At 38.2% G+C, this 27,849-nt stretch overlaps 1 protein-coding gene and 1 pseudogene across 4 annotated transcripts in view; one reads left to right on the top strand and one right to left on the bottom strand.

Annotated features, from left to right (window-relative positions):
• LOC101283124 (macrophage migration inhibitory factor-like) overlaps nucleotides 1-27,849 on the bottom strand; it is a 481,812-nt pseudogene that overhangs the window by 130,665 nt on the left and 323,298 nt on the right.
• EIF4E (eukaryotic translation initiation factor 4E) overlaps nucleotides 1-27,849 on the top strand; it is a 113,469-nt gene that overhangs the window by 55,627 nt on the left and 29,993 nt on the right. Inside the window, exons 1-2 of one of the 4 annotated variants that reach the window (XM_049709191.1) lie at nucleotides 8,456-8,477; nucleotides 9,700-9,746. In XM_049709191.1, coding sequence (XP_049565148.1) covers nucleotides 8,471-8,477; nucleotides 9,700-9,746 — 54 coding nt within the window. In that variant the 5' untranslated portion in view covers nucleotides 8,456-8,470. Of the gene's footprint in view, nucleotides 1-8,455; nucleotides 8,478-9,013; nucleotides 9,058-9,699; nucleotides 9,747-13,872; nucleotides 13,922-27,849 lie in introns of those variants that run through there. The other 3 variants (XM_033401700.2, XM_049709190.1, XM_033401707.2) reach the window with 3 other exon arrangements.

The following is a 27,849-nucleotide window of genomic DNA, read 5'->3' as shown; positions in this document are numbered from 1 at the left end:
TGTGGCACATATATACAATGGAATATTACTCAGCCATAAAAAGAAATGAAATTGAGCTATTTGTAATGAGGTGGATAGACCTAGAGTCTGTCATACAGAGTGAAGTAAGTCAGAAAGAAAAAGACAAATACCGTATGCTAACACATATATATGGAATTTAAGAAAAAGAAAATGTCATGAAGAACCTAGGGGTAAGGCAGAAATAAAGACGCAGACCTCCTAGAGAACGGACTTGAGGTTATGGGGAGGGGGAAGGGTGAGCTGTGACAGGGCGAGAGAGTCATGGACATATACACACTAACAAACGTAGTAAGGTAGATAGCTAGTGGGAAGCAGCCGCATGGCACAGGGATATTGGCTCGGTGCTTCGTGACAGCCTGGAGGGGTGGGATAGGGAGGGTGGGAGGGAGGGAGACGCAAGAGGGAAGATATATGGGAACATATGTTTATGTATGACTGATTCACTTTGTTATAAAGCAGAAACTAACACACCATTGTAAAGCTATTATACCCCAATAAAGATGTTAAAAAATAATAATAATAAATAAATAAATTTTAATTCCTTTAAGGCCAAATGCTGATGCTTGTTGTAACCTGTTAGGTTGATACAACATTTTTGGAGAGCAATATGAATTCCAATATGTATAAAAAGTGAAAGTTGTGTTGTATTCTATAAACCATTTAATTCCATTGCTGAAAATTTATCCTGAAGTAATTATCTAAAATATGAAAATAAATTTCTCTTGAATGTATGCATTAGAGCATTATTCATAATAGGAGAAAACTGGAAATAACCTGAATATGTAGCCATGGAGAATTAGGTATTGTAATATATCTACTTAGTGAAATATTCTGAGGCCGCTAATGCTACCAATGTTGATGTGATGCTCTAGGAAGGACACAATATTACATAGAATTTCTGCCAAAAATGTACAAGTTTAAAAGTGTTGTATCAACATAACAAGTCCACAATAATCCTAACAGCATCGTAGGAAACAATCAGATAAACCAAATTAAGGGATATTCTTCAAAACAACTGTCCTTTACTTTTGAGTGTCATTGTTTCAAAAGACAAGCTGAGGAACTGTTTCAGATTAAGCTGAAGAGACATGACAACTAATGCAATGCATGATCCTAGATTGGAAAAAAAAATTTATAAAACTAATTATTCGAACAATTGGCAAAATTTGAATATTGATTCGATGATTAAATTTTAGATAAAAGTGTTGAATATTACATTTCCTGATTTAATTGTGTTATGGCTCTGTAAGAAAATATTTTCATACTTAGGAGGAACATGTTGAAGTATTTAGAGCTCATTATGTCTGCAACTTGCTCTCAAATGGCTCAGAAATAATGAAAGATTGAGAGACAAGGCAACATGTTAACGATTGTTTAGTTTAGAAGGGTTTGTGGAAGTTACTATTGCAACTATTCTGTAAGTTTGATAATTTTTCAAAATAAAACGTTTAAAAAGTATTATCTAGTCTACAAACAGTGTCCAAAATATTCTCAATAAGAGATCACGTGAAAAATACAGTTCAAAACTGTATGTGACCTATAATTGTAAGAGCATAAAATGTTGGCATATTGATGTATTAGGGTAGTAGGGAAGATTTTCCTTTTTTAAAAAAAAATTTCTTTAATGATGTTTGTTATATTGTGTTTAAAATGAAACCATTATATAAGATTAAATGCATTTAAAAAATCACCAAGGGGCTAAAAAACAAAAAAAAAAAAAAAGAAGAAAAGAAAAAAATCACCAAGGGGAAGAACAGTATAAAAACAATAAGAATAATAGAATAATTTTTAAAATTCCAATTCTACTCCAGGGTTCCTTAAACATGTTTTGTTTGTTTGTTTGTTTGTTCTTTTTTTTTTTTTTTTTTTTTTGGCCACGCGGCTTGCAGGATCTTAGTTCCCCAACCAGGGATCCAACCCGGGCCCCTGACAGTGAAAGTGTGGAGTCCTAACCACTGGAACGCCGGGGAATTCCCTCCTTACATTTTGAAAAACGAAAGTTTAATTTATAGATCCAAACCAGTTTAAGCTATTGTCCCATCCCCTAACATGAAAGGTTTTGCTAAAGTCCAGCTCCAAGTTAAAGAGCAAATAAATAACAAATTCCTCTCTTGGTATGGGTGTGATTTCTTTTTTTTTTCTTTTGATGGAGCTGAACACAAGGCTTTTAAGTAATATTATCTTCTATCAGATATCTGGTTTAATCTCCCAAAATAAGAACATAGTTCCAAGTTTCTTTATGAGTACTTTAAATACTTTTACCCCCTAGGCAGTTTCAGAAAATAGCATGAATTTCCTATATTTAACATTACCTTTTTTCGGCTCTTTGAAAAAAAAGTTTTATTGTGGTACAGTTGACATGCAATGTAACATTCCTTTTTTTTTTTGGCTGCGTTGGGTCTTTGTTGCTGCACGCGGGCTTTCTCTAGTTGCAGTGAGCAGGGGCTACTTCCTTGCGTTGCGCAGTCTTCTCATTGCGGTGGCTTCTCTAGTTGCGGAGCACGGGCTCTAGGCGCACAGGCTTCTGTAGTTGTGGCTCGCGGGCTCTAGAGCGCAGGCTCAGTAGTTGTGGCGCACGGGCTTAGTTGCTCCTCTGCATGTGGGATCTTCCCGGACCAGGGCTCGAACCCGTGTCCCCTGCATTGGCAGGTGGATTCTCAACCCCTGCGCCACCAGGGAAGCCCAACATTCCTTTTTAAGACAAAAAAATAAACAAAAGTTAATAAGTTAAAATATTTAAATATTTTCACTTAAATATTTTCAGTCAAGTATCGCTCTGCTCTTCAAGTATTAATTACATTTAGCTAATCCTTTTTGTAACTAACAAAACAATAATTTCCCTTTTCTTCAAGTATTAATTACATTTAGCTAATCCTTTTATTTATTTCTTTATTTCTTTTTTGAGGTACGCGGGCCTCTCACTGTTGTGGCCTCTCCCGTTGCGGAGCATAGACTCCAGACACGCAGGCTCAGCGGCCATAGCTCACGGGCCCAGCCACACCGTGGCATGTGGGATCTTCCCAGACTAGGACACGAACCCGTGTCCCCTGCATCGGCAGGCGGACTCTCAACCACTGCGCCACCAGGGAAGCCCTAGCTAATCCTTTTTGTAACTAACAAAACAATAATTTCCCCTTAGTTTTAAAATTTCAACAATGACTGCTGACATTTTCCTATATATTGCCCAAATCTCTTTCAGAATGTAAAAGTTAAGCTCTAATAAAGGAATAGGATCGTGTTTACTTATCTTGCCATCTTATTTTACTGTAAAATAAAATAGGTATTTAACTCTCATGTGAACCTATTCTCTTACCTTTCAGGGAGGAAAAGCATATAAGCCTATATGGAAAAACTTTTAAGCAAGGTCAGATTTTTTTCTTTAAGGTTCTGTTTCCATAAATTGCCTGGCAATTAAACTAACAGTTTGTTTCATAAATCTGCCCAGCATAGTAATTTTTTTTCATTTTCCAGAAGTCACTTTTTATAAGCTAAGTACATCCAGTCTGCTAATACGCATATCTAGATCAAACCCTTTTCCCCTTCTTAAAACCTGATAATCTCAGGCACTGATATGATAAAAGTATAGACCCGTTTCTTAACTTTCCATTTCAGAGCTGTGAATACTGTTGGTCAGTTTGTACTAAATGCATCCACAGACCTGACAAAAGCTCTCCCCAAATAGTAAGTCTTTAATAGTGATTTGTCATTTTTTAAAAAGATATAAATGGCTCTCTTGCGAGTATTATTACCATTATTTTACTATTTATTTTTAACAAAACAATAATCACGGTTTTCCATTAGCTACTTGAAACACATAAGGTGATATCTGAGAATTTTTAGTACATCCCATGTTTCTGAGCAATGTCCTGAATGAGGATTGGTATCTCTCAAACTCTGAATTTAAAATAAGAGTTTAGAGGCAGGTGAATCAAAAATTTCTAATTCACAGGTCTCCAACGATGCTGTTGGAGTAGAAAGGCACATGGCAAGTCCTGGGGAAGGTAGCCAACCAGACCATTCCTGTAGATTGGTGTTTCCTCCGAGAATCATCACAATCTGAGGACACAGAGAAAATCCAGTCCACAGGGGTAGTTTTCTTTTAGCCAAGCTCATAGAGTGTAAGTAAAACAAACTAAAAATTTAGTGCCAGTTAAGATGGACTCTGAGCAATATAACTAGTCTAGACATTCATGTATCCATATCAGCCCTACATATATACAAATCAATACCAGAAGATATGTTCATCATATGGTCGCTTGGTAAACCTGGAACCAAACAAGGAGAATTAGTTCTGGTGTCCTCAAGAAACCGTCCCCAATGAGGGCCAAATGGACCAGAGATCCATATTTTTGCACCAGGGCACTCTGTCCCTAGAACAAAACTAGGTGGTCAAATATTGTCATTCTGGATTCCTCTTTTATAGATGGTAAGCAGACCAGCTCCCACCCATTAACATATTTCTTTAGACAAGTTCAATATAAGCACTTACTCATGTATGTAACAATGAAAATCCAATCATGCTTCCCTGAAGTTCCACCCAAATCTCTGAATTTTGGGTGTTTACAATCTTGTGGGTTATTTCTAAAAGCTACTGATCTCATCCCACTACATTTAAATTTTTTTCTAATTTCAATTTTAAAAGGTAAATTACATTTCTTTATAGTATCTTATTGTTGACCCAGCATACGCCTTATATGAATTTTTCACATACTCTTTGCAGATTATTTCTCAGTATTTCAGACAATTATCTTTCTTATTAGGCAGTCCAATTACAATCTAGTCAATATTATATAGTGTTAAGAGCCCTGAAGACAGAACTGTGTTCTTGGGAAAGTTATTTAACCTCAGTTTCCTTATCTATCTCAGAATGTTGTTTTGAAGATAAAATGAGGTATTATCAATGCACATAAACTGCTTAACATGATACCTGGTATATAGTAATTTTCCTATTACATTGTTAGTCCTAAGGCTAGAATTCTGTGAAGTTTTAAAAATCTTGGTTTTTCCCAAATATTTGTTGGCATTCTACCTACAAATCATCAAGGACCTAACATTTTGCTAGTGGAGGCAACCAATGATTAATTAAATAATATTTAATATAATACTGGGTTTAGAGCTAGAGTTATAAAGTGGCCTGAAGAAAAATAAAGCAGGGTTAAGGAGATAAAGAGTAATGAGCATGGTAATTTAGATAGGGTGGTCAAGGAAGCCTTCCCTCAGGAGGTGGCATTGGAACAGAGATCTGAATGAAACAAGGGAAGAAACGAAGTGACTGTCTCAATCGTCAGGTGAATGAGTGCTTGTTTTGGCTTGTTAGCTGCACCCTTTCTGTTCTTAGTCACACTTCTTTATATGGGTAGTGAACTATTTATATATCTATGACTTAGGATGCCAAACAGAACAGTCCAGAAAGGAAGTGCCTGGGCTTCCCATGTCCTTTAAATATCCTTCAAATATTACACATTTCCCATTACTAACTTAGTACTTCTTGAATTGTCAGTTTTGTAAATGAACTTAGTATTAGAAGTCCTTCAAAGAGATACAGGCATTTTGGAAGACCCTATCAGAGGAAAGCAGCTCTGGTATGGAAGAAAGAATCTTGGAGTCAAGAGAACTGGGTTTGAATTCCAGCTCACCCATTGGCTGTGTGGACTTGCCTGTGTCCCCTACTTTACTGAGTCTGTTTCTTTATCTATAAGATGGGGGTGATAATTTTTAATTCACATATTTGTTATAAAGGTCAAATGAATTAATTGATGTGAAAAATATGTGGTATGTTATAAGAAATCAATAGTTGACTCTGAAAGCTTGGAATATCCTTAAAGATAATGGGCGGGGGTTGGTTCTCTGCACAGAAGAATTCTTAAGCATATTACACTATACAAAAAGTAGAAATAATAAATTTATGTTAATATAATATTACATCATGGTAATTATAGTTACATTGAGTGCTTACTATATTCTAAGAACTATTCTAAATAAGTTACATGGATTAACTCATTTCTCACACTAACCATGCAAGATAAGTGCTGTTATTGTGCCTATCTAACTGATGACAAAATGAAGCACAAAGAGACTAAATAATCTGCATGTGGTCACAGTAAAGGGGAGAATTGGGATTATGAACCAAGAAAATTTGACATTGGAGCTCATGCTCTCACATACTAAACTATATAATTGTAATTTAAAGGATTATTTATCCTGTTTGAAGCCATCATTTTAGGTCTTTCCTAAAGTAACATCACTGTAGAAAGTGACAATAACAATTTAAAAAACAGAGTATAAAGTATAACCAAGTTTAAAAAGAGAGTGAGGGCTTCCCTGGTGGCGCAGTGGTTGAAAGTCCGCCTGCCGATGCAGGGGACACGGGTTCGTGCCCCGGTCCAGGAGGATCCCACATGCCGCGGAGCGGCTGGGCCCCTGAGCCATGGCCGCTGAGCCTGCGTGTCTGGAGCCTGTGCTCCGCAACGGGAGAGGCCACAACAGTGAGAGGCCCACCTACCGCAAAAAAAAAGAGAGTGAAAAAGGTTTTAAAAAAAGTGTTAACTAGAGGTTGGTTTAGATTATATCTAAAGTTAATACCCAAAATGAAAATATTAAGGATCATCTACTTTATTATGCGATTTCATATCTTCAGTCTCAAAACCTATTCATTTTAAGAAAAAACGATTGCTTAGTACTAATCCAAGTCTAAGAAAGGCAACTAATTTAAACAGAATGTCTAAAATTCCAAGGCCTGTTTTTTTTTAAATCCTAGACAGTGTAGTAGTAATATTTTTATAGCAGATGTGATCAGTTTGAACCACAGTTGAACAATGCCCAGCAAAACAATGATTTTGATTATCTAGAAAACCTAGAAAACCTAAATAAAATTCCAATGACAAAATACATGATAAAAATGCTGTTTTTATTATGATGTGTTCTATTAAATTATTTAAAGTCTCTTTACCATGAGTTAGATCTATAAAGACTAGTGATATACCAGCTACAGGATTATATTAGGTAGAGAAAAGATCATGACTATTTACAGATGCTAAATGATAACCAATCATTCCAGGCATTTATTTATTTATTTATTTTCCAGGGTTTTAAATAATAGTTACCATGATACTATGCTGGGCCATTAATTATGTATTAACTAGATAACTCCAACAAGTAGAATAGTGTTTCAATACCATATCCCATTTCAAATATCTTTTTTATTACTCTTTCCTTTAAGTACAAGCACAAATATGGTAGTAATGTAACAAATGTACTTTTTCGTGCATTAATAGATTAATAAAGAATAAAATATTTCGCCCATGAGCCATGGCCGCTGAGCCTGCGCGTCCAGAGCCTGTGCTCCACTACGGGAGAGGCTACAGCAGTCAGAGGCCCGCGTACCGCAAAAAAAAAAAAAAAAAAGAATAAAATATTTAGATTGGCAAAAGCAAAACAACCATATACACACATAGATAAAAACCTAATCACCAAGTCTTTGACATGGTAGAGTCTAATGGTAATATTAGGAAAAGACACATGAATGTGTCATAAAACACATGCAACAAAGCTCATAGAAAATGGAGAGAAATTAAGCTCCAAAGAGGAGTATATATATATACTTCTACTATACATGTATACATGTATAGTAGAAGTACTAGGATGATTGACAAAAGTGAGGTGTGTTTTGATCAAGAGAAAAGTTAAAAAAATGCAAGCTATTATTAAAAGGAAGTTTTAAGAACATCACTGGTATTCAGTCCCACTGAAATCTCTTTAAATCTCTTTTGTTCTATTATCTAGCAGCATTGGGAAAATAATACATATATACTATCTCTTCAAAGAAGATAACAGGATACTACTTTTAAACAACAGAAAGTATCACTGAGGTCGACTATAATTACTTTGGATAGGTTAACTAAGAGTAGATAGTCTAAATAGAAATTCATTTATCCATTTATTTTATGTTTTCAGAATTCTTTCTACTCTAAACCTACTAGAGCTAAGTTGGTCAAAAGCTTTTATTAATCGTGTCTGACATCCAGGTAAACCAAAGCATATGATCAGGCAATGGTTTTGAGTTATTACAGCCTCAATTATGTGTTAGCCAACTCAAGCGACCATTATGTAGTCAGTAATAGGTATGACACAGCTCTGGACATCAGCAACACTGTAAGCAGGCAGGCACAGGCAACTTGCTTATACTGATTTTTCTGGTGTTAACATTCTTAAGCAGCATGGAAAACAGTAATCGTACGTCTTCCTCATTAAAACCTTACAGTAGCACTCTACTAGATTTCTTTACCTCTGTTTTTTGTATTAATAACCATGCAGAATAACACTGTCTTGAGAAATGACAGCACAGCATCTTACAGGGAAAGGAAATATAGGATGCCACTGTAGGGATAAATTTCTAATTACCAGTGATTATTGTGAATATAACACTATTTTCCTGAACATTAAAGTCTCCATGGAGGGTAGGTACAGTTCAAAAAAAAAATTGTCTTGAAACTTTAAAATTGCATTGGTGTACATGATAATGTAAGAAAGTGCACAAAAGAAAAAAATTAAACATTGTTTTAAAAAAAAAAAAACATTAGGGGAAGCCGCTGATCCTTAGGAAGGCACGAGGTTGACTATTCTGAAGCATTTAGGGAGTCCGATTCATTTTCAAAGCTGGTTACAATCATTAGCATAGCACACCCTTGTGAGGGAAGTGTATTATCATCTGTGGTTCATAAATGAGAAAGCTAGGGCACTGAATGATTAAGTCACTCGCCCAAGGAGAATGAGTCAACGTCGAGTCATAGTTGACCCGGCCTAACGACTCCTGACGGTCAATCCAGGGCTTAGTCAGCGGGGGCCGGAGTGGCTTCCCTGGCTGGCACCCGGACTTGGGCTAGTTCCGATCACGTTAAAGCAGAACAGTGGAAGCGAGAGGACCCAACTTGCAAATGATTTTTACTTCCACGCAAGCCTTAGCCTTGAGGTCTTAATCTCAGGAGTTGGAACAGGAAACGCTGTCGGGTGCACTCCCCCTCCCCCAACCTGTGGCAAGTGGGTACTGTGGGCAGCCCCGCCACCCCTTTTGGCAGTGATGGCCATGAGTGACCACCAGCGTTAGCGGAGCCGGGGGACCGGGGAGGGTTGCCTGCTTAAACGATTCTCCATCGCCGCCTCTTTTTGAAACTAAGAGAAAATGGTGTGCAGTCAAAAGAAAATTAAATGAACACACAGGCAACTTGTTCTAGGACCTCAACTAAGCAAACGAAGCCTTATTGTGCGTGCTGAACCTACGGTTCCCAACCTTTCGGGAAAGATGGGAGGACAGGGCGACAAAGGGTACAGCAGGCATGCCTGGCAGTAAGTGCGACAGCAGCTATCCAGGCGGAAGAGCAGAGGACTGAAAACCACCCTCCAGCACGCGTGTGTCCGCCGCGCCGAGAACCGCGCACGGTACCCATCGACCACGTGACCAGTCCTTTTTTTTTTTAAACTTCTTTGCCTAAAAGAAAAAAAAAAACGAAAACGAGAGAGAAAGACAGGAGAAAGACTCCACTTCCCAGAAGCCTCTCGTTAAACACGCCGCCGCAGTCTTGCGCAGGCGCCGCCAGGGCCAAACGGACACGTCCGTCACGTGAACAGAAGCCGGCCAATGCGGTTTGAATCTCATTTTTTTCCTCTCACCCCCCCCTTCAGGAGCGGTTGTGCGATCAGATCGATCTAAGATGGCGACTGTGGAACCGGTGAGTATTGCTTTTGGCCCCCACCCCCACAGGCTCGCACGCTCCATCTCCCTTCGGACTCGGGGACCCCGCGGGACCGCGTTCCCGGTGCGCACGCTACCCCTTGCCGCCCCCTCCCCCTCTTCGTGGGCCTGACCTCCCCGCGGACAACTGGGGGCGCCCCGGAGGTTGGCCGCGACGGCGTGTAGAGCCCACGTTCTGGTGGGGGCCCGAGAGCTCGCGGAGAGGTGTGGGGGAGGGGCGGCGCCTCAGGCGGAGCCGCGAGGGGGTTCGAGGGTGGAGGGCGACCTGGGCCCTGGGCTAGGTGTGTGGGAATTGTGTCTTCGGGATAGGAGGGCGCTGGGTCGTCTCCGAGCTGGCGCCCGGATCCGCAGGGAGGGTGGGCGGCGAACCGGCCTGGAATGAGATGGAGGGAGCCTTGGGGCAGCCTTTCCGTGTCTACCTCCCTCGCTCTAGCCCAGGGCTCGGGTGCGGGGCGCGCGCCGGAACTCCTTAGACTGGTGGGCCAGGGAGCCGGTGGGCGCGCGTTGCCCTAGGGTGAGTTGGGCGGGAGTGGTGCCGCGGCGTGCGCGGAGAAGCTTCGACCTCGCCTAGGGGAGCCGAGAGCGGCCAGCGCATGTTACGCCGGCGCGTCCGAGAGTCGCCGGGGTGGGCTGCAGGGGAGGCGAGAAGGGTTTGGAGTGGGAAGGAGAACCCCATGTCACAGGGTAAAGCTCTGCGAGTAGGATGAAGGGTGGTGGTGGTGGTTAGCCGGGGGATCACATTGTCCTCGCCCCTCCATGCTGGAGGCTGGGCTGTCATGGAGGAGGGAAGGGGGAGGAGCGAGGCCTACGGATAGCTGCTGCTGGTCTGGTTGCCGGCCGGACCTGCTGCATTTCACACGCGCCCGTTTCCCATTCATTCATCGTTTCCGCGCAGTGCTCACGCCTCAGAGAATGCGAGTGGGTGTAGATCCGTCTGTTCTTCCGAGTCTGTCTTTTTCGTCTGGAAGGTTCCTCAGGCACAGATTATTGGAAATAGGAACTTAACTTTTAAAGTTACTTTTCCATTTGATTTTCTCTTTATCCGTTCTACTGGTTTCTCTCCCAGTTTGGGCACCATCTTAAACTTCTTTCAAGCAAGCTGATCCCAGAGCACCAAGTTGATTGATAACCGTCCGAAGGAGGGAGTATCTTTGTCATAGTTTGGGTTTGCCGGCAGTGGCTCCCTGAAACTTCTAGGTCTGTGTTGCCGTTTCAGGAATGTTGCATCTAAGTGATATTTTAGAGGCATAATACATTAACCAGAAAACCTTTGATACCCTGGAACCAGTTCTGGACCTTGGTTGCCGGATATTTTCATATATCTTTAATGGTAGTTTGTGATTTTGATAATGGCTTCCCAATTTGCTTTGACTTTTTAAAGACTTTTATAACTATTAAAAAATTAGTTATGAAAAGGTCTATAGAATACAAAAATGCTTATTTTTCATTACATTGACTTAAACACTATCCTTACCTTGTTGCCAGAACTTAAGGCACATTTCCTGCTTGGTTACTTATTCTTTTATTGGTACCAGTGTTTATTTACATTCCTGGAAATTAGGTTGACTACAAAACTTTATTAAGTTTCTGATACAGTTAAATGATTTTTAGAACATTAATGTTAAATAGATAAAAGATAAATATGTAAAACTTCAACTTAAAACCCTTTTATGGGCTCTGATACTACTTCTGACTGGATCAACTCTCCTACCGACCGTACCAGCGTCAGTAAAAGCATTACAGCTGGTAATAAGGGCAAGGCTAAAACCTCTAAACAATAAAACAATGTAGTCTGTGAAGTTTCAGTAACATTTAGGGCCTTTGGGTTTTGCAGGCTATGCTGTTTTGTTTCAACAACATGGAACAAAACTAAAAAGTGTTGAAGGACTGTTTTGAGTCAGTAAATATTTATAGTCCCTGATACGTTTAGGACCTTGTACCAAGTGTTCTTTAGGATACAGAGTTATACAAAATGTGATTCTATACCTTGTTCAGTGTAAATTTTAGGAACTTAATTTCCAGCAGTATAGCATTCCTTCTAGTGCTGACCCCAGGGAGATTTCAATGCTGCATTTAAATTTGGGGAGTAGGGAACCTAAAAACTTAGTGTGTGAAAGTCAAAAGCCAGATTGAAGCTATAATAGAGTGAGGATGCATGTAAAATAATCTTGTGTTTATTTTTAGTGAAAAGTGCAACTTTAAAGTACTTTTAATGCACCTTTGTCCACAGGTTAGTCATTTAGAATTCTTTTTGACAATTTTAAATAGTGGTATATATATATTTTTTAAGCAGCTGATTAGTATTTGCTGCAATTGAGGTATCCATGTAAAAGCCTACAAAAGCATATTTGTTCATTGCTATTTCAGCTAGCTTGTGAGTTTCCTTATTTTTTGCTGAGCATAATCAGAAGCACCTAGAGTCATGGGTTTTTTCTGCTTGTCCCACCTTTGAAGGCATTCAGGGAATTTTTATTTATGGAAATTAAGTAAAATATCAGTCATTTTCAGTTTGATATTGTGCGCTTCTCAAGTGTGTGTGTATAAGATCATTTAGATTAAGAAGTGGCTTACATGGAATCTAAAAAAATTATACAAGTGAACTTATTTACAGAACAGGAATAGATTCACAGACATAGAAAACAAATTTATGGTTACCAAAGGGGAAAGGGAGGAGGAAGGGATAAATTAGGAGTTTGGGATTAACAGATACACACTGTATAAAACAGATAAACAACAGGGACCTACTATAGAGCACAGGGAACTATATTAAGTATCTTATAATAACCTATAATGGAAAAGAATCTGAAAAAATATGTACATATATACACACGTGTGTGTGTGTATATATATATATATATAACTGAATTACTTTGCTAATACACCTGAAACTAACACAACATTGTAAATCAACTATACTTCCAAAAAAAACAAAAAACCCCACAACAAAATACACACAGACACATAAAAGAAGTGGCTTACAAATATTAAACTTGTTGACAAGCTTGATAGGTATATTAAAGGCAGCATTTTACCTCTTAACAGGTAATATGGCAAAGTTTTGAACATTGGGATAAACAATACTCTCCTATTCTGTTGGCATTTAAATTGTGGTTAGGTCAAAATTAGACTTTGTGGGTAGATCAAAGTTAGACTTAATACCAGTTGGCGAAGGTGGCAGGCCATCTTACCTCCAGTGGGTCGTGGGTTTTGGCAGCTTTTATCTTCATTCTTCATTCTTCATTATTGGGGTTTTTTTGACTTGTAGTTCTTTTAAAGGTAAGAGATTTTGGTTTCTTTAGTTAAACTGAAGGTATATAATTTTACTTGTTTTTACATTGTATCTCTTGAATTTTTTAAACTGTACATTAGTTTCATAAATGGAATCAACTTGGACAGTCAGCTGATCTAATGTTTCCTTTTTTTATCCTTTAGAAACACGTTTTGTATTGCAAAGAGTTTATTAAAAGTAAATAAGTCTTAAATACGTGTTGACAAATATGTTGTTATATAATGCCATGTATTTTTGCTAACCAAAGACTAATGGATTAACAAGCAGACCTTGCAAATTAATATGCATATTTTTGCTTTAAGAAAGAACCCAGGGGCTTCCCCGGTTGCGCAGTGGTTGAGAGTCCGCCTGCCGATGCAGGGGACGCAGGTTCGTGCCCCGGTCTGGGAGGATCCCACATGCCGCGGAGCGGCTGGGCCCGTGAGCCATGGCCGCTGGGCCTGAGCTTCCAGAGCCTGTGCTCCGCAGCGGGAGAGGCCACAAAAGTGAGAGGCCCACGTACTGCAAAAAAAAAAAAAAAAAGAAAGAACCCAGTATATCAAAGTTCATTCATAAACCAAACAAATTTAGTTCCGGTGTTTATATTTTAGATTTCACTTTGTTTTTTACTCTGAATTAAAATTATGCCTAATTATTTGACTTAGAGAAGTCCAGTTTAGAAATAGACATAGTTTTACACACCAAAGTTGCAGAGAATAAAATGTTTAATGAATTATGTAACCTTAATCCAATTTGGACAGAAAATTCTATGCAAATTTTTTTTTTAAGTATTCTATTTAATTTATATAAGGTTAAGAATATAGGAGAAGTACCAGCAGTCCTGGATATAACAAGCAACCTGTGAAGTACTTGTTCTAGCAATGGTAATTTCTTCTATTACTTCTCTGCTACTATTAGAAACTTCCTTGCTCCTCTGGTACCTCTGAGTTGCTCCATTTTTGTCATAGAGAGTTTTTTGAGAAGTGGAAACGAGCCTGAATTATAGTCTAATTTTAATATCTGTGTGACCTTGAAGATGGAAATTTCTAAGTCTGGCTGAAAAATGGCAATAAGATATAGTGGTTTTGATTTTCAAATGCACTATTCAGGGATGAAAATTTATCAGTTATGAAGAACTAGATAGGGGACTTACCTGGTGGCGCAGTGGTTAAGAATCCGCCTGCCAATGCAGGGGACATGGGTTCGAGCCCTGGTCTGGGAAGATTCCACATGCCGCGGAGGAACTAAGCCTGTGCGCCACAACTGCTGAGCCTGCACACTAGAGCCTGTGAGCCACACTACTGAAGCCCACATGCCACGACTACTGAAGCCCGCGTGCCACGACTACTGAAGGCCGTGCGCCTAGAGACCATGCTCTGCAACAAGAGAAGCTGCCTCAATGAGAAGCCAGTGCACCACAATGAAGAGTAGCCCCGCTCACAGCAGTGAAGACCCAACACAGCCAAAAATAAATAAATTTATTTTTAAAAAAAGAACTAGATAAAGTTAATATTCCATAGGTGTGCTGCATGTAGGTGTATCCATGCAAAGTTGTACTCACTTTTTCCTCTCTTTGCTAGGAGATTTACATAGCCGACTTTATTATTTCTTTGCCATTATTAAGAAATACAAGGCTTATGACCCATAACCCACAGATAGTCTTCCTGCTCCTTACTGTAAAAATCACTAGTGTTTCTTTAAAAGTTCCTGTACATGCCTAGAGAAAAAAGAAAGGATGGCTTTTGTCTCTTAAGTACTAAGTAGTCCCTTCTAGAACCTGAGAATGTGGTCAGAAAAATAAGATTGTTTTTCCCAGTTGGAACTTTTGATACATCTTCCATAGAAACAGTAGGAAGCTGTAGTTTTGGCTTACTGTGTTCAGTAAGTTTCTATGGAATTATGACAAATTATGACCCAGCATCGAATTTCCAGGGCTATAGATTTAGAGTTCTAAGCAACTGAATAAAAATGATATTTTAAACACAGTCTGTAACAGTGATTTTTAATGTAGGTGATCTTTATATCTTAATAATAGCTAACACAAAGCACTTACTGTATGTCAGGCACCTTACTAAGTGCTTTACATATATTTATTCATTTAATTTTTAACAGCAAATCGATGAGGTAGGTATTATTCTTATTTCACAGTTGAGGAAACCAAGGCACGGAGAGATGAAGTAACTTTGTGTGACTAACTTGCCCAAGATCACAGAGCTAATAAGTGGTGGGGTGGAGTTCAAACTAAAGCAACCATGTTCCAGAGTGTGTGTTCTTAACCATGACACTGTCTTTCCCATAGGCATTTAACGTGTGTTCCTTGTGTGACTTGGAAAGATTAATTTGATAAACTTAATAGATATTTTGCTACAGCTCTAAAAGTATGTGGACATTTATTTTTAGTTTCTGTTGTACTACAGTGTTGGCTAACTGATATCCAAAGTATAGAATCTTAAGAAAATATCACCAAGAAGAAAATATCACCTTGGTGTCTAAATTTGAGGACTAAACAAGTAGTTATACTGGCCATACTAGTCCAGAACTTTGTGCGTTGATTTCTAAAGGAAGTGAATGGTCACTCTTCTTCTCCCCCTTTTCATTTGGTTTCTGGACCTGTCAATTCATATGTTTTGCCAGTTAAAATATTTTGCTAGTGAAAACAGTGTAGTGAAATTGAAAAAAAATTTGCAAACGTGGAATTTACTCTCATCTACCTTTGTACTTTTAGTAATTTTGGTGAAAGGTCTGGCAAAGAGTCAAGCAGTTTTGAAAAAGTTTCAGTTGTAGTATGTTGCTAGTCTTAAAAGCTAAATTATTTGGGGAATGTAGAAGTAATAAGACCATAAGATTTCTCTGAAACTCATGTCTTTGCAGTAATCTTTACTTTTATTTATTTTTATAAATTTATTTATTTTTGGCTGCGTTGGGTCTTCGTTACTGCGCGCAGTTTTTCTCTAGTTGCAGCAAGTGGGGCTACTCTTCCTTATGGTGTGCAGACTTCTCATTGCGGTGGCTTCTTTTGCAGAGCACGGGCTCTAGGTGCGCAGGCTCAGTAGTTGTGGCTCACGGGCTGTAGAACGCAGGTTCAGTAGTTGTGGCGCATAAGCTAAGTTGCTCTGCGTGTGGGATCTTCCAGGACCAGGGCTTGAACCTGTGTCCCCTGCATTGGCAGGCGGATTCTTAACCACTGCACCACCAGGGAAGCCCTGCAGTAATCTTTAAAGCTAAAATGTATTTAGTTACATATTTTAAATGTGTTCATACAAAATGCTATACAGAAATTAGAAATTACAGAAATTTTTCTGTGCTCTGCTTATTACAGTGACAGTCAATAAGTTTTAGTATTTATGTGAACTGATATTAGTATTGCTATAAAAAATTCGGGGTTTTACATGGGTCATCTTAGGGCAACAGCTTATGTAACCACAGTCTAATAACAAAGTATTAATTAAGGTCAATATTTTAATAGAAAGATAAAATATCTTAATTTTTTGTAAATCTTAATATTGTGGGATAAATACTTTTTATAGGTGAGAAATTCATATTTCAAGTGATTTTTTTTTAATTTTAAAGCTTTTTAAAATTAAATTAAAAAGTTTCTACCAAGGTCACATAGTTCCTAAGTGAGAGAGGTAGAACTCCAACCCAGGTCCTATCTTCAAGCTTTATTACTATACTTTAAAAAAAAACTAAAATTCAACCAAAACTAAAATGTCCAACTCTTTGCCTTCAGCAAAACTCTTACCTTATGGATAAAATTGATGCATAGGTCATCATTATACACAAATAAACATAAAATCATATCTGAAAGGATGTATCAGATGGTTTATGGGTGATGGCATGATGAGATTAGGAGCGATACATTTTATTTTTTCTTTTAAACTGGTGTGACGTATTTTAAAATAATATTTAGTAAAATCTCTTTTGGGTTTTGGTTTATAGATAATGGTATTTTAGCTTTTTTAAATAGCTTTTTTCTTGAAGATGAGTAATAAATGCTCATGTTCCAAAATTCAGATGGATCCTTTTAGCTGTAAAGAGCTGGAGCCTGTGACCTCATTTTCAGAATAATGTTTTTAAATTAAATAAAATACATAGGATTACAAAGGAAACTAATTATATTGAAGTTGAAGTACAGTAAGGATTAAGTGAGTTAACATGAAACATTAAGGGTGCTGCCTGGCACAGGCAAAGTCCTGTCTTACTGGTGTAAAAAACCTATCTCCTATCTATTTTCTCCAGTCACCTAGTTCTCCTCTCCAGAGCATCCAGTATTAACCAGTTTTTTTGAGGATTCTTCTTAAAAAAGGCTGTCCAAGAGAACTTTCTGTGATGATGGAAGTGTTCTATATTTGTGCTGACCAATACGGTAGCCACTAGCGGCACTATTGAGCACTTGAAATAAGACTAATCCAACCCAGGAGATGAATTTTAAACTTGTATTAATTGTATTTTTTAATTAATTGAAATTTAATTCCATATGTAGCTAGGGGATACCAAATTGGACAATGTGGCTGTAAATCTAGGCATATCCTCCTGTATACAAACACATGTTGTATTATAACTTTGTAAGGTACAACTGAATATGACAAAGACCAGTTTGGTTGGGCAAGTTATTTTTTTAATTTTATTCTAGAAAATGTCTCTCTGTATTTTAGTTTTTAATTATTTTCTCTCTGTATTTTAAACTTCCAAAGATAATTATTTGGTCTTGTATGGACAATTAAAATTGTCCTAAAATTACAATTGTCCTATGACCTTGTTTTGCTGTTTAAGAAAATGTGTGGGTGAGTAGCCCATTGTATACATTGTCCACAACTCAAATTTTGTACAAAAGAGTATACAGTGAAGTCTTCTCAAGCTGATCCCATCCAGGTGGATCACTTCTAGGGGCAACCACCATGGTCAGTTCATATCTTTCTGTAGAGATTTGTATTCATTTGGCCCCCCATCCATGGATTTCCGTCTGAGGATTCAACCAGCTGTGGATCAAATTTTGGAGAGCTGTCTGTACTATACCATGTTATATAAGGGACTTGAACATCTATAGATTTTGGTATCTGAGAGGATCCTAGAATCAGTCCCCCACAGATGTCGAGGGACAACTATATATACAAGCAAATATGATTTGCAGTTGACTCTTGAACAACATGGGTTTGAACTGCATGGCTCCACTTATACATACACGGATTTTTTTCACTTAATACGTACTAAAGTACTATGTGATCTGCGGTTGTTTGAATCTGCAAATGTGGGACCTTGGATGAGGAGGGCTGGCTGTAAAGTTATGTGTGGATTTAAGACTGTGTAGAGGGTCAGTGCTCCTAACCCCTACGTTGTTCATGGGTCAGCTGTATATTCTTTCAAAAAAATAAATGGTAGCCAACTCTACACTATTCTGGCACATTGTGTTTTTCAGTTAGTAATATATTTTTTAGAGCATTACATGTAAACACAAAGCTTTCACTTTTTTTCTGATGGTATGTATTACATGGTTTGGTCTTAAAACATTTTTATTTCTATACTGATGAACATTTGCTAGGGTTCAATTAAGGCATATAAGTATATTCGAGTTTATAATCCTGTATAGATTGTAAAAGGGAATGTGATCGTTAATTTGGGGATAAATTATAGTACCGTTTGTGTTTATTGGTGTGGCTATGTGATCCATACCAGGTGAGCCAAGGACTAGGTGATAAATTGAACAATTAGAAAGATTGGTAACTACTATTATTATTTGAGAAAGGCAATAGAAAATTTGCAGGTATGGAAGATTGTTAGCTATGCCCCCTAAAGAATCATACTTCCCTGTATCCATAACTTTGAGTAGTCTACAGCCCCCCCATCCCCACTGGGCTTAGCCATGTAACTTGCTTTGGAACCATTTGCTATTCCAGTACTGTGATGAATAACCCTTTACCTGTGTCATTCTACACATGGGGTAGTATATCTGTAAGGTGAATGTTTTGGCAACAAATTGAAAATTAAAAAACTACTGGTCAAATAAAACACTTCTGTGACTCTTGTTGTCCATCATGCTACAATTGTTTTTTGTTGTTGTTGTTAGAGATCCTCTCTTTTCTAATAGCGAGATGCTTATATGTAGAAAAAAGGTGAAATACATTTGTACGTAAGTTTTAGAGTAATAACCTGAAGACCCATGTACCCATCACATAAGACAACATCAGTACCTCAAATTTTTTTTCTTAATTTTTATTTATTTTTGGCTGTGTTGGGTCTTTGTTGCTGTGCACGGGCTTTCTCTAGTTGCGGGGAGCAGGGGCTACTCTTTGTTGCGGTGCATGGGCTTCTCATTGCGGTGGCTTCTCTTGTTGCGGAGCATGGGCTCTAGAGTGCAGGCTCAGTAGTTGTGGCGCGCAGGCTCAGTAGTTGTGGCTCACGGGCTTAGTTGGTCTGCGGCATGTGGGATCTTCCCGGACCAGGGCTCGAACCCGTATCCCCTGCATTGGCAGGCAGATTCTTAACCACTGCGCCACCAGGGAAGCCCCAGGACCTCAATCTTACACTCTGATCACATTTTCATTTCTTTGCTTCCTTCCCTACTCACTGTTCTGACTTTCATGTTAGTCATTCCCTTGAATTTTTTTTTTTACAGTATAATTATCTTTAGAGTTTAATCTCCAGTGTGTATATCTTTCAGCTAAGTATTTTAGTTTTGAAAAACTAAAAACTTAGATAATGTGTAGGGAAAGCACGGTATTGCTACTGTTGCAAGTAGGTTCCTAAGATAAGCTAAACACCATTTCTGGGTTATAGTTTGGCTTCAGCTTCCTGGAATTTTTACTAGAGCCCATCTTGGGAAAACGAGTGGGCAAGATCATGAACATGTTCTGGGAAACAAAGGACTCTACAGTTATGTGCTGGGGCTGTGGTATGGGCCAGGCAGAGCCTTCAGTTAGGAGAGTGGTCTCTTCGAGTGAGCTGCTCTGTATCTTATTTAAGAATAGGTTAATTCTGGTGTGAAATTCTGAGCTGTTCCAGGGAGCAGGGCACAGAAGAGGAAAAAGGAGCTTTGTTAACATATATATAAATATATATATATATATATATATTTTTTTTTTTTTTTTTTTTTTTTTGCAGTACATGGGCCTCTCACTGTTGTGGCCTCTCCCGTTGCGGAGCACAGGCTCCGGACGCGCAGGCTCAGCGGCCATGGCTCACGGGCCCAGCCGCTCCACGGCATGTGGGATCTTCCCGGACCGGGGCACGAACCCACGTCCCCTGCATCGGCAGGCGGACTCTCAACCACTGCGCCACCAGGGAAGTCCATGTTAACATATTTTTAAGCTGAGTTACGGGTACATAAATGTTCAGGCCAGGGACTTCCCTGGTGGTGCAGTAGTTAAGAATCTGCCTGCCAGTGCAGGGGACACAGGTTTGAGCCCTGGTCTGGGAAGATCCCATATGCTGCGGAGCAACTAAGCCTGTGCGCCACAACTACTGAACCTGTGCTCTAGAGCCCCGCGAGCCACAGCTACTGAGGCCCGTGTGCCTAGAGCCCATGCTCCGCAACGAGAAGCACCGCAGTGAGGAGCCCGTGCACCACAACGAAGACTCAATGCAACCATAGGTAAATAAATTTTTAAAAATAATAAATTTACAATTTAAAAAATACCAAAAAAAAAAATGTCCAGGCCAGACACATGGCAGTCGTTTTTTTAATGAAAGGTACAATAGTAAGCCTCTTGGTCATAACAGCAATGAATGTAGCCTGAATCACATTGCTCCAGTCTAGACCGTTGGCTCTCTATATCTGGTGCACACCTGTCTTTTTTGGATCTCTTTTGACTATGTTCCTTATTTGCTCTCACATGACTTCTGTGTTGCACTCCTCTGTTTGCTGTATCTCTTGTTTTCCTCTTATTTGGTTACTTGTTTCACTTTGGTGGATCACATCTTCCAGAACTTTTTTGAGAAAAGGTACATGAGGGTTATTAAAGATTTTTGAGACTATGCCTATTGAACAATATCATATCTGTAGTTTGGCTGGGTGTAGAATTCTTTTCTTCAGAATTTTGAAGTTCCATGGTCATCTTCTCTTGTAACTGTTGATAACTCAGGAATTATTCTGATGACTTATTTTTTTTTTTTTAATGTGACCAGTTCCCTTCTACTCACCAGAAATTTATAGAGTCTTTCCTTGTCCCCATTTCACAATGACATGCTCTAGTATGAGTGTTGTCATCTATTGTGCTGGGTACTTATTGGACTTTAATATAGCAACTCCTATCCATCACTTCTGAGAGATTTATTGGTGATTTTCCTCTCCCGTTTCTCTTTGAAACAGTTATTCAGATATTGAATCTACTGCAGTGGTTCGTTAGTGTCTGCGAGCTCTGATGCACTCTCACTCTCATTTAAATTTTGCTCTCATTTTCCATCTCTTTCTGTTTGGTTTTCTGGGAAATTTATTTTCCAACCTTTTCTGCCTCATAAATTTAATTTCCAGATGTTCTCTCTCTCTGGTCTTCTGAATGTTCATTTTTATAGCTTCCTGTAATTGTGTGCATGCAAAATCTTAACATCCTTTTGAGGATATATATAGGTACATATTTTTAAAGGCATTTTCTATTCCCTGCCTGTCTGTTACCTCCAAATTGCTTCTTTTCTTTTTCTTTTTGAACTCATGGCAGCAAGGCTAGGGACTTGGAGTAGGGGGAGGGGATGGAGGGATCTAGTTATTTCCCGAACAACTTTCCCTGGATTCTTTTTAATTTACTCCCTTCCTTCACTCCCAGTTCTGAAAGGTGCTGCCAGGAGACTTTAAGGTGTATATTAATTACTTAGCCCTTTCCATCTACATTCCAGTTCTTTTTTCTCTGCTCTTCCCATGGTTGTGGGCTTCTTTTTTTTTTTTGGTAAATTACTATAGTTTTAGTGGGGTTTTGAGAGGGAACAGAATTAAACCATTTATTTATTGAAACATTTGAGTGTCTATCATGTGCCATGCACTCTTGAGTGCTTAACCCCCCTCTCTCTTAACCTAAGAGTTACTGGATTACTGAACATAAAAGAAATAAAGAACTAACACTTATTACCACATTTTAAAAGTAACTTTTTGTTGCATTCTAGTGGTAGTTTTTTTAGTTTTTCTTTAGGCAAAAAACGCCAGGAATAATAAACCTAGCAAGTTCTTTGCAGCATTCATATACCCAAATGCCAGAGCCTTCAAGTGCCCAGGAATTATAAACCCTAACAGTTAGTTTGCAGGATTCATAAATAAAAGCAGTACAGCTCTGAGAACTACAGTGGAGGACTTTAATAAGTGAAGAATCACTTAATCACATAATTTGCTTTTGAAAGAGTTAATGTTGGAAAGATGTTAATTTTTCCTGAATTTTATGTGTAAATTCAGTATAAACTGAGTCAAAACTCCAAAATCTTTGCCAGTGGGGTGGGAAGCTACACTTTATTTTTATTCTTTTGAATTTTTAAATTTAATTTATTTTTTTATACAGCAGGTTCTTATTGGGAAGCTACACTTTATGCTGGGGTTCTCAAGCTGGCCTTAGGGCTGCTTTTGTGTGGCCTGCTAGCTAAGATTTTTTTTTTTAATTTATTTTGGTTGCACTGGGTCATGGGCTTCCTCTAGTTGCGCCAGGTGGGGGCTACTCTTTGTTGCGGTGCTCACACTTATTGTGGTGGCTTCTCTTTCGGAGCACAGGCTCTAGGCGCGTGGGCTTCAGTCATTGTGGCACGCGGGTTCAGTAGTTGTGGTTCGAGGGCTCTAGAGCGCAGTCTTAGTAGTTGTGGTGCACAGGCTTAGTTGCACCATGGCATTTGGGATCTTCCCGGACCAGGGATCGAACCAGTGTCCCTGCATTGGCAGGTGGATTCTTAACCACTGTGCCACCAGGGATGTCCCAAGAATGGTTTTTATTTCAAAAAGTAAAACAAAACAATGAATAAGTGATAGAAGTTTACCAGCCTAAAATATTTACTCTCTGGCCCTTTAGAGAAAAAGTTTGCAAGTTTATTTGAAAGAATAAACAAATGAGAATTAGCAGTAAATTTTTGAAAAGGAGGAGAAAAGGGGAATGGATAATTTGCCCTACATGGAGAAAAAAACATTATTCAACAAAGGTAACTTATAAAAATGTGATATTGGTGCAAGTGGGGACTGACATCTTTGGAACAGACTGAACAGTCCAGGAGTAGAGTCTCTGTATATTTGGCTTCAGTATAATTTTGTTACAATAAATTTGGAACACTTAGCTCTGTATGAAGAAAAAATAATCTGCAATCCCAACAACATGTTCTCTGGTTAATATTTTGCTTTACTTGTTTGTGGATTCTTTTTTCTCACCATGTCTCTCTTTGTGTCTATTTCTTTTCCTTTGACTTTTTTAGAGCCATTTTAGGTTCACTACAAAATAGAAAGGAGGGTACATACCTCCTGCCCCAACATCCACAGTGTCCCCCACAATCAACATTCCACACCAGAGGGGTACATTTGTTACACTGGATGAACCTACATTGACATGTCATTATCACCCGAAGTCTGTACATTACATCATGACTCACTCTTGGTGTTGTATATTCTGTAGGTTTGGACACATGTGGAATAACACAGTTAGCATTATAGGTTTCATACAGAGTACTTTCACTGCCTAAAAATCTTCTGTCTGTTCATCCCTCTTCCTCCCTAACCCCCAGCAAGCACTAATCTTTTTGCTGTCCCTGTAGTTTTGTCTTTTCCAGAAATATAGTTCTTATCATACAGTTATCATACAGTCTATAGTTTTTTTTAATATTTTATTTTTTATATATTTATTTTATTTTTCTATATATTTCTTTGGCTGTGTTGGGTCTTCGTTGCTGCCTGCGGGCTTTCTCTAGTTGTGGCGAGCGGGGGCTACTCTTCGTTGTGGTGCGCGGGCCTCTCATTGTGTTGGCTTCCCTTGTTGCAGAGCACGGGCTCTAGGCACGCGGGCTTCAGTAGTTGTGGCACGTGGACTCAGTAGTTGTGGTTCACAGGCTCTAGAGCGCAGGCTCAGTAGTTGTGGTGCACAGGCTTAGTTGCTCTGTGGCATGTGGGATCTTCCCGGAGCAGGGCTCAAACCTGTGTCCCCTGCATTAGCAGGTGGATTCTTAACCACTGCGCCACCAGGGAAACCCAGTAGATAGTCTCTTAAGCCTCCTTTCATTTAGTAATATGCATTTAAGATTCCTCCATGTCTTTTCACAGCTTGTTAGCTTATTTCTTAGTGCAGAATAATATTGCATTGTCTGGATGTACCACGTTTATTTGGGACTGGTTAAATTAAAAATAAAGTGCCCTCCCCCACAAAAGTAAAGTTCTCATTATTCAGTCCTGACATCTTTTTTCTACTTTTATGTTAACATTTTAAAATGATTTTCCAAACATCACTTCTAGTGCCTATATTATAAACACCATGATTTATCTGTTACCTTTCGGTCGTATTTTTTAATATATATATTGCCTCTAGTTTTCCTTCCTGATATAAAATATATAAAGCTTTTATTGTCCTGACAGTTCCTTTGAAGAAACCTCTTAAAAGTATAACTGGGTTAAAGAATATAGAAGTTTTTATATTTGGAAGTTTGGATGGTTCATTAACTTAAGTGAAAGGATATAGTCATACTCTATAAACCTGGGGACATTTGAAACAGTGACTGTAGTACCTGGTTTTCTAATTTTTAAAGAAATATTGGTGGATTTCTTTTTTTTTTTTTTTTTTTGCGGTACGCGGGCCTCTCACTGTTGTGGTCTCTCCCATTGCGGAGCACAGGCTCCGGACACGCGGGCTTAGCGGCCATGGCTTACGGGCCTAGCCGCTCTGCGGCATGTGGGATCTTCCCGGACCGGGGCACAAACCCATGTCCCCAGCATCGGCAGGCGGACTCTCAACCACTGCGCCACCAGGGAAGCCCGGTTGATTTCTTTTGAAAAATGGTTTAAATACTTGGAGAATAAAAGGATAAATCTAATTTTCTTATTAAACCATAGTTTACATTGAAATTTTAACTTTTAACATTACAGAACTTTAAAAAAACTAACACATGGAATTTAAAAAGAATTAAACTGCTTATTTGTTTAGCTGACATGTTAAAATTGACTTTAAAAAATATTTATTTTTTTAATTGATTGCGCCAGGTCTTAGTTGTGGCAGGCGGGCTCCTTAGTTGTGGCATGCGAACTCTTAGTTGCGGCATGCATGTGGGATCTAGTTCCCTGACCAGGGATTGAACCTGGGCCCCCTGCATTGGGAGCGTGGAGTCTTAACCACTGTGCCACCAGGGAAGTCCCTAAAATTGATTTTTTTAAACAAATATTTAACCAGTATCATTAAATTTTAGTTATGCTTTTCAAAGTTTTAAAAGGAATAAACTTTAAAAGAAGCAGCAGTTAAATTCTTTAAAATGTTTGCCTTTCAAATTGTAATTATAAATCTTTAAAGAATGAATGAAATAGAAATCATCATGTTACGGGAACCAATATAATTTTGTGCAATGTAAATGTTTGTCCTAACATCATTTTAATGTTATTTTGAAGCACTAATTTTTACTTTTGTATAATGTTCAACTTATATAAATTTCTCCTTAGTTATTTAAAAAATGTGAATCTTCTGGTAGCCTTTGGTTTAAGTAGTATTGACATTTAAATTTTATTGTTAATCTCATCATTCTTGATCATACATGTTTGTTATTTCTTATGTCTCTGTCACACTTCCTGAATTTGTAGTCTTGCCCTAAGCTACATTAAGATGTGCAGAGTAATTTGGTTGACAGATACTAGTGTTCCTTTAGGAATTAGTTTATTTTAAATGTAACAAGATGCCTACAAGTCTTTCTAGTTTTAAAATTATATTCTAGAAGATAAGAAATTCAAATGTGACCTATAGGAATTTTTTTATTAGTAGAATGTGGTTAAGTGTAATTTGCTGACTATCCAGAAATACAAACTTTTAGCTGTAGCATAGCAAATTTAACTCTGTTCACTTAAAAGTCTAGGGCTAGTCATCAGTTTTAGTCAGATAATTACATTATTATTACTTAAATAATTAATTGAACAGCTATTAAATTTTGTCGTAATTTTTAGACACAACACAATTTGTGCAGATGGTCAAAGCTCTTCCCTCTGTACCTCAGCTTTCAATATTATTGTTTAGGTGTCATATTATATTAGTAAAAAGGAATGTTAAAAAGTACTGTCTTGAATCAGAATTGATATATGGGATCTCACAGTCCTTTACATGAAAAATAAATTCTCCATTTGAGCAGTGTTCTAAACTTAAAAGGTTTGTATTTTGCTGAATCTACATATGTTGTTTATCTACTTCGACTTTTTAGTTTATGGCACAAAGGTCACCAATTTGATCCTTTATTACAGACAAGGAAGAAGACCTGCAAAATCCACAGCTGCACTTTTCCTGATGAGTGATGCCAGATTAGCTGGTATTCCTTTACTATAGGTATATTTGAAAACTGACACTGAAAACAGTTGGTTTAATTATTTGTGATAATTTTCACTGTTTACACCAGATTTTTTTTCATTCCTTACAAGGCAGGTGGTGAGGCTTTATTTGTTTTTGTGTACTAGTTAATTTATTATACTAATTTACATATGGGAGAGTGCTGGGGGAAATGTATCTTTACTAAAAAGAGACCTGGGAACTGAATGTTTGGATACTAAAAGGAAGAGTAAAGTATCCTGAAGTCTATTTACATATGTTGTATTAAAAAATAATCTTCTTAGAGTTAATTATTTGTATCCATAAAAGGTAGCTTTTATATATGCTTACCGGTATTTCTAAGATATTTTGATCACATAGGCATTTAGTACACTGTCTTGCATAATATAAAATCAGTATAATCAATCATTGGTGTTTACTTGCTTTTTCCCCTAGTAGTGGGATTGTGTGTGTGTGTATGTGTGTGTGTGTTTGTGTGTGTGTGTTTGAAGAGTGAAGTGTACCATTCATGCCTTTCTTCTAATTTATTGGCAGTGGCATGCACTTGGAAGATAGTGAAAGTGTTGAGCCTGAGGCCGTGGTACAAAGCATAGTACATACTGTAGGGTTATGCTGCCTGGAAAGAGTACCTTGGTAACAATATACAATTTATTATCCAATGTTGGGCACTTGTGAGAGTGAACCAGGGTTTTAGTAATAATAATTATGCTGAAACGACAAACAGGTAAAATTTGGACACATAGTATCCCTAGCTATGAATCTTGACAGTCCTGCAGTAAAATGTAGAATATAGATAAGACTTGTTAACTTCGCAGGGCTTAAATTTGAAGAGTGGAGAGAGTAGTAGTTTCACAGTATTGTGAAGATTGAATATACTGAATAACGTATATAAAAATATGCAGCCTGTTGCTTGTTAGTAACTGCTTAGTAAATGTTACCTATCAAGTAAAAACTCATAGTTTGGTAGAAGTGTGAGGATTGGTGTTAACCACTTTAAAAATCATAAAACACTACCATCTTTTCCTGTTCTTATTTTGCTCACCCTTCTGTTCATTATTTCATATCTTTATTTAATGCCTTCAGTTTACTGAAATGTTGGGTTAGTAACTGGTAGAGATATTATGGTAGAGTAACTGGTAGAGATATTATGGCCAAGCTGCCTTGGCCATAATAGCATTTACATTTTTATTAAAGCCACAAATGGTCTTTGCCATTCAGCTAAAAAATAGTGAAGCAAGGAAGGGGAAATATAAGGAAGTGCTACTGGAGATGGGTTACCAATAATATTGTTATGTTATTTGGTACTATGGTGTTTTGCCCCACCAAACCATATATCTGTGAATGGCAGAGTTGGGATT

Source organism: Orcinus orca, chromosome 4 (genome assembly GCF_937001465.1).
Source record: "Orcinus orca chromosome 4, mOrcOrc1.1, whole genome shotgun sequence".
Classification (NCBI taxonomy): Eukaryota; Metazoa; Chordata; class Mammalia; order Artiodactyla; family Delphinidae; genus Orcinus; species Orcinus orca.
This window is presented reverse-complemented; position numbering and strand designations above follow the sequence as displayed.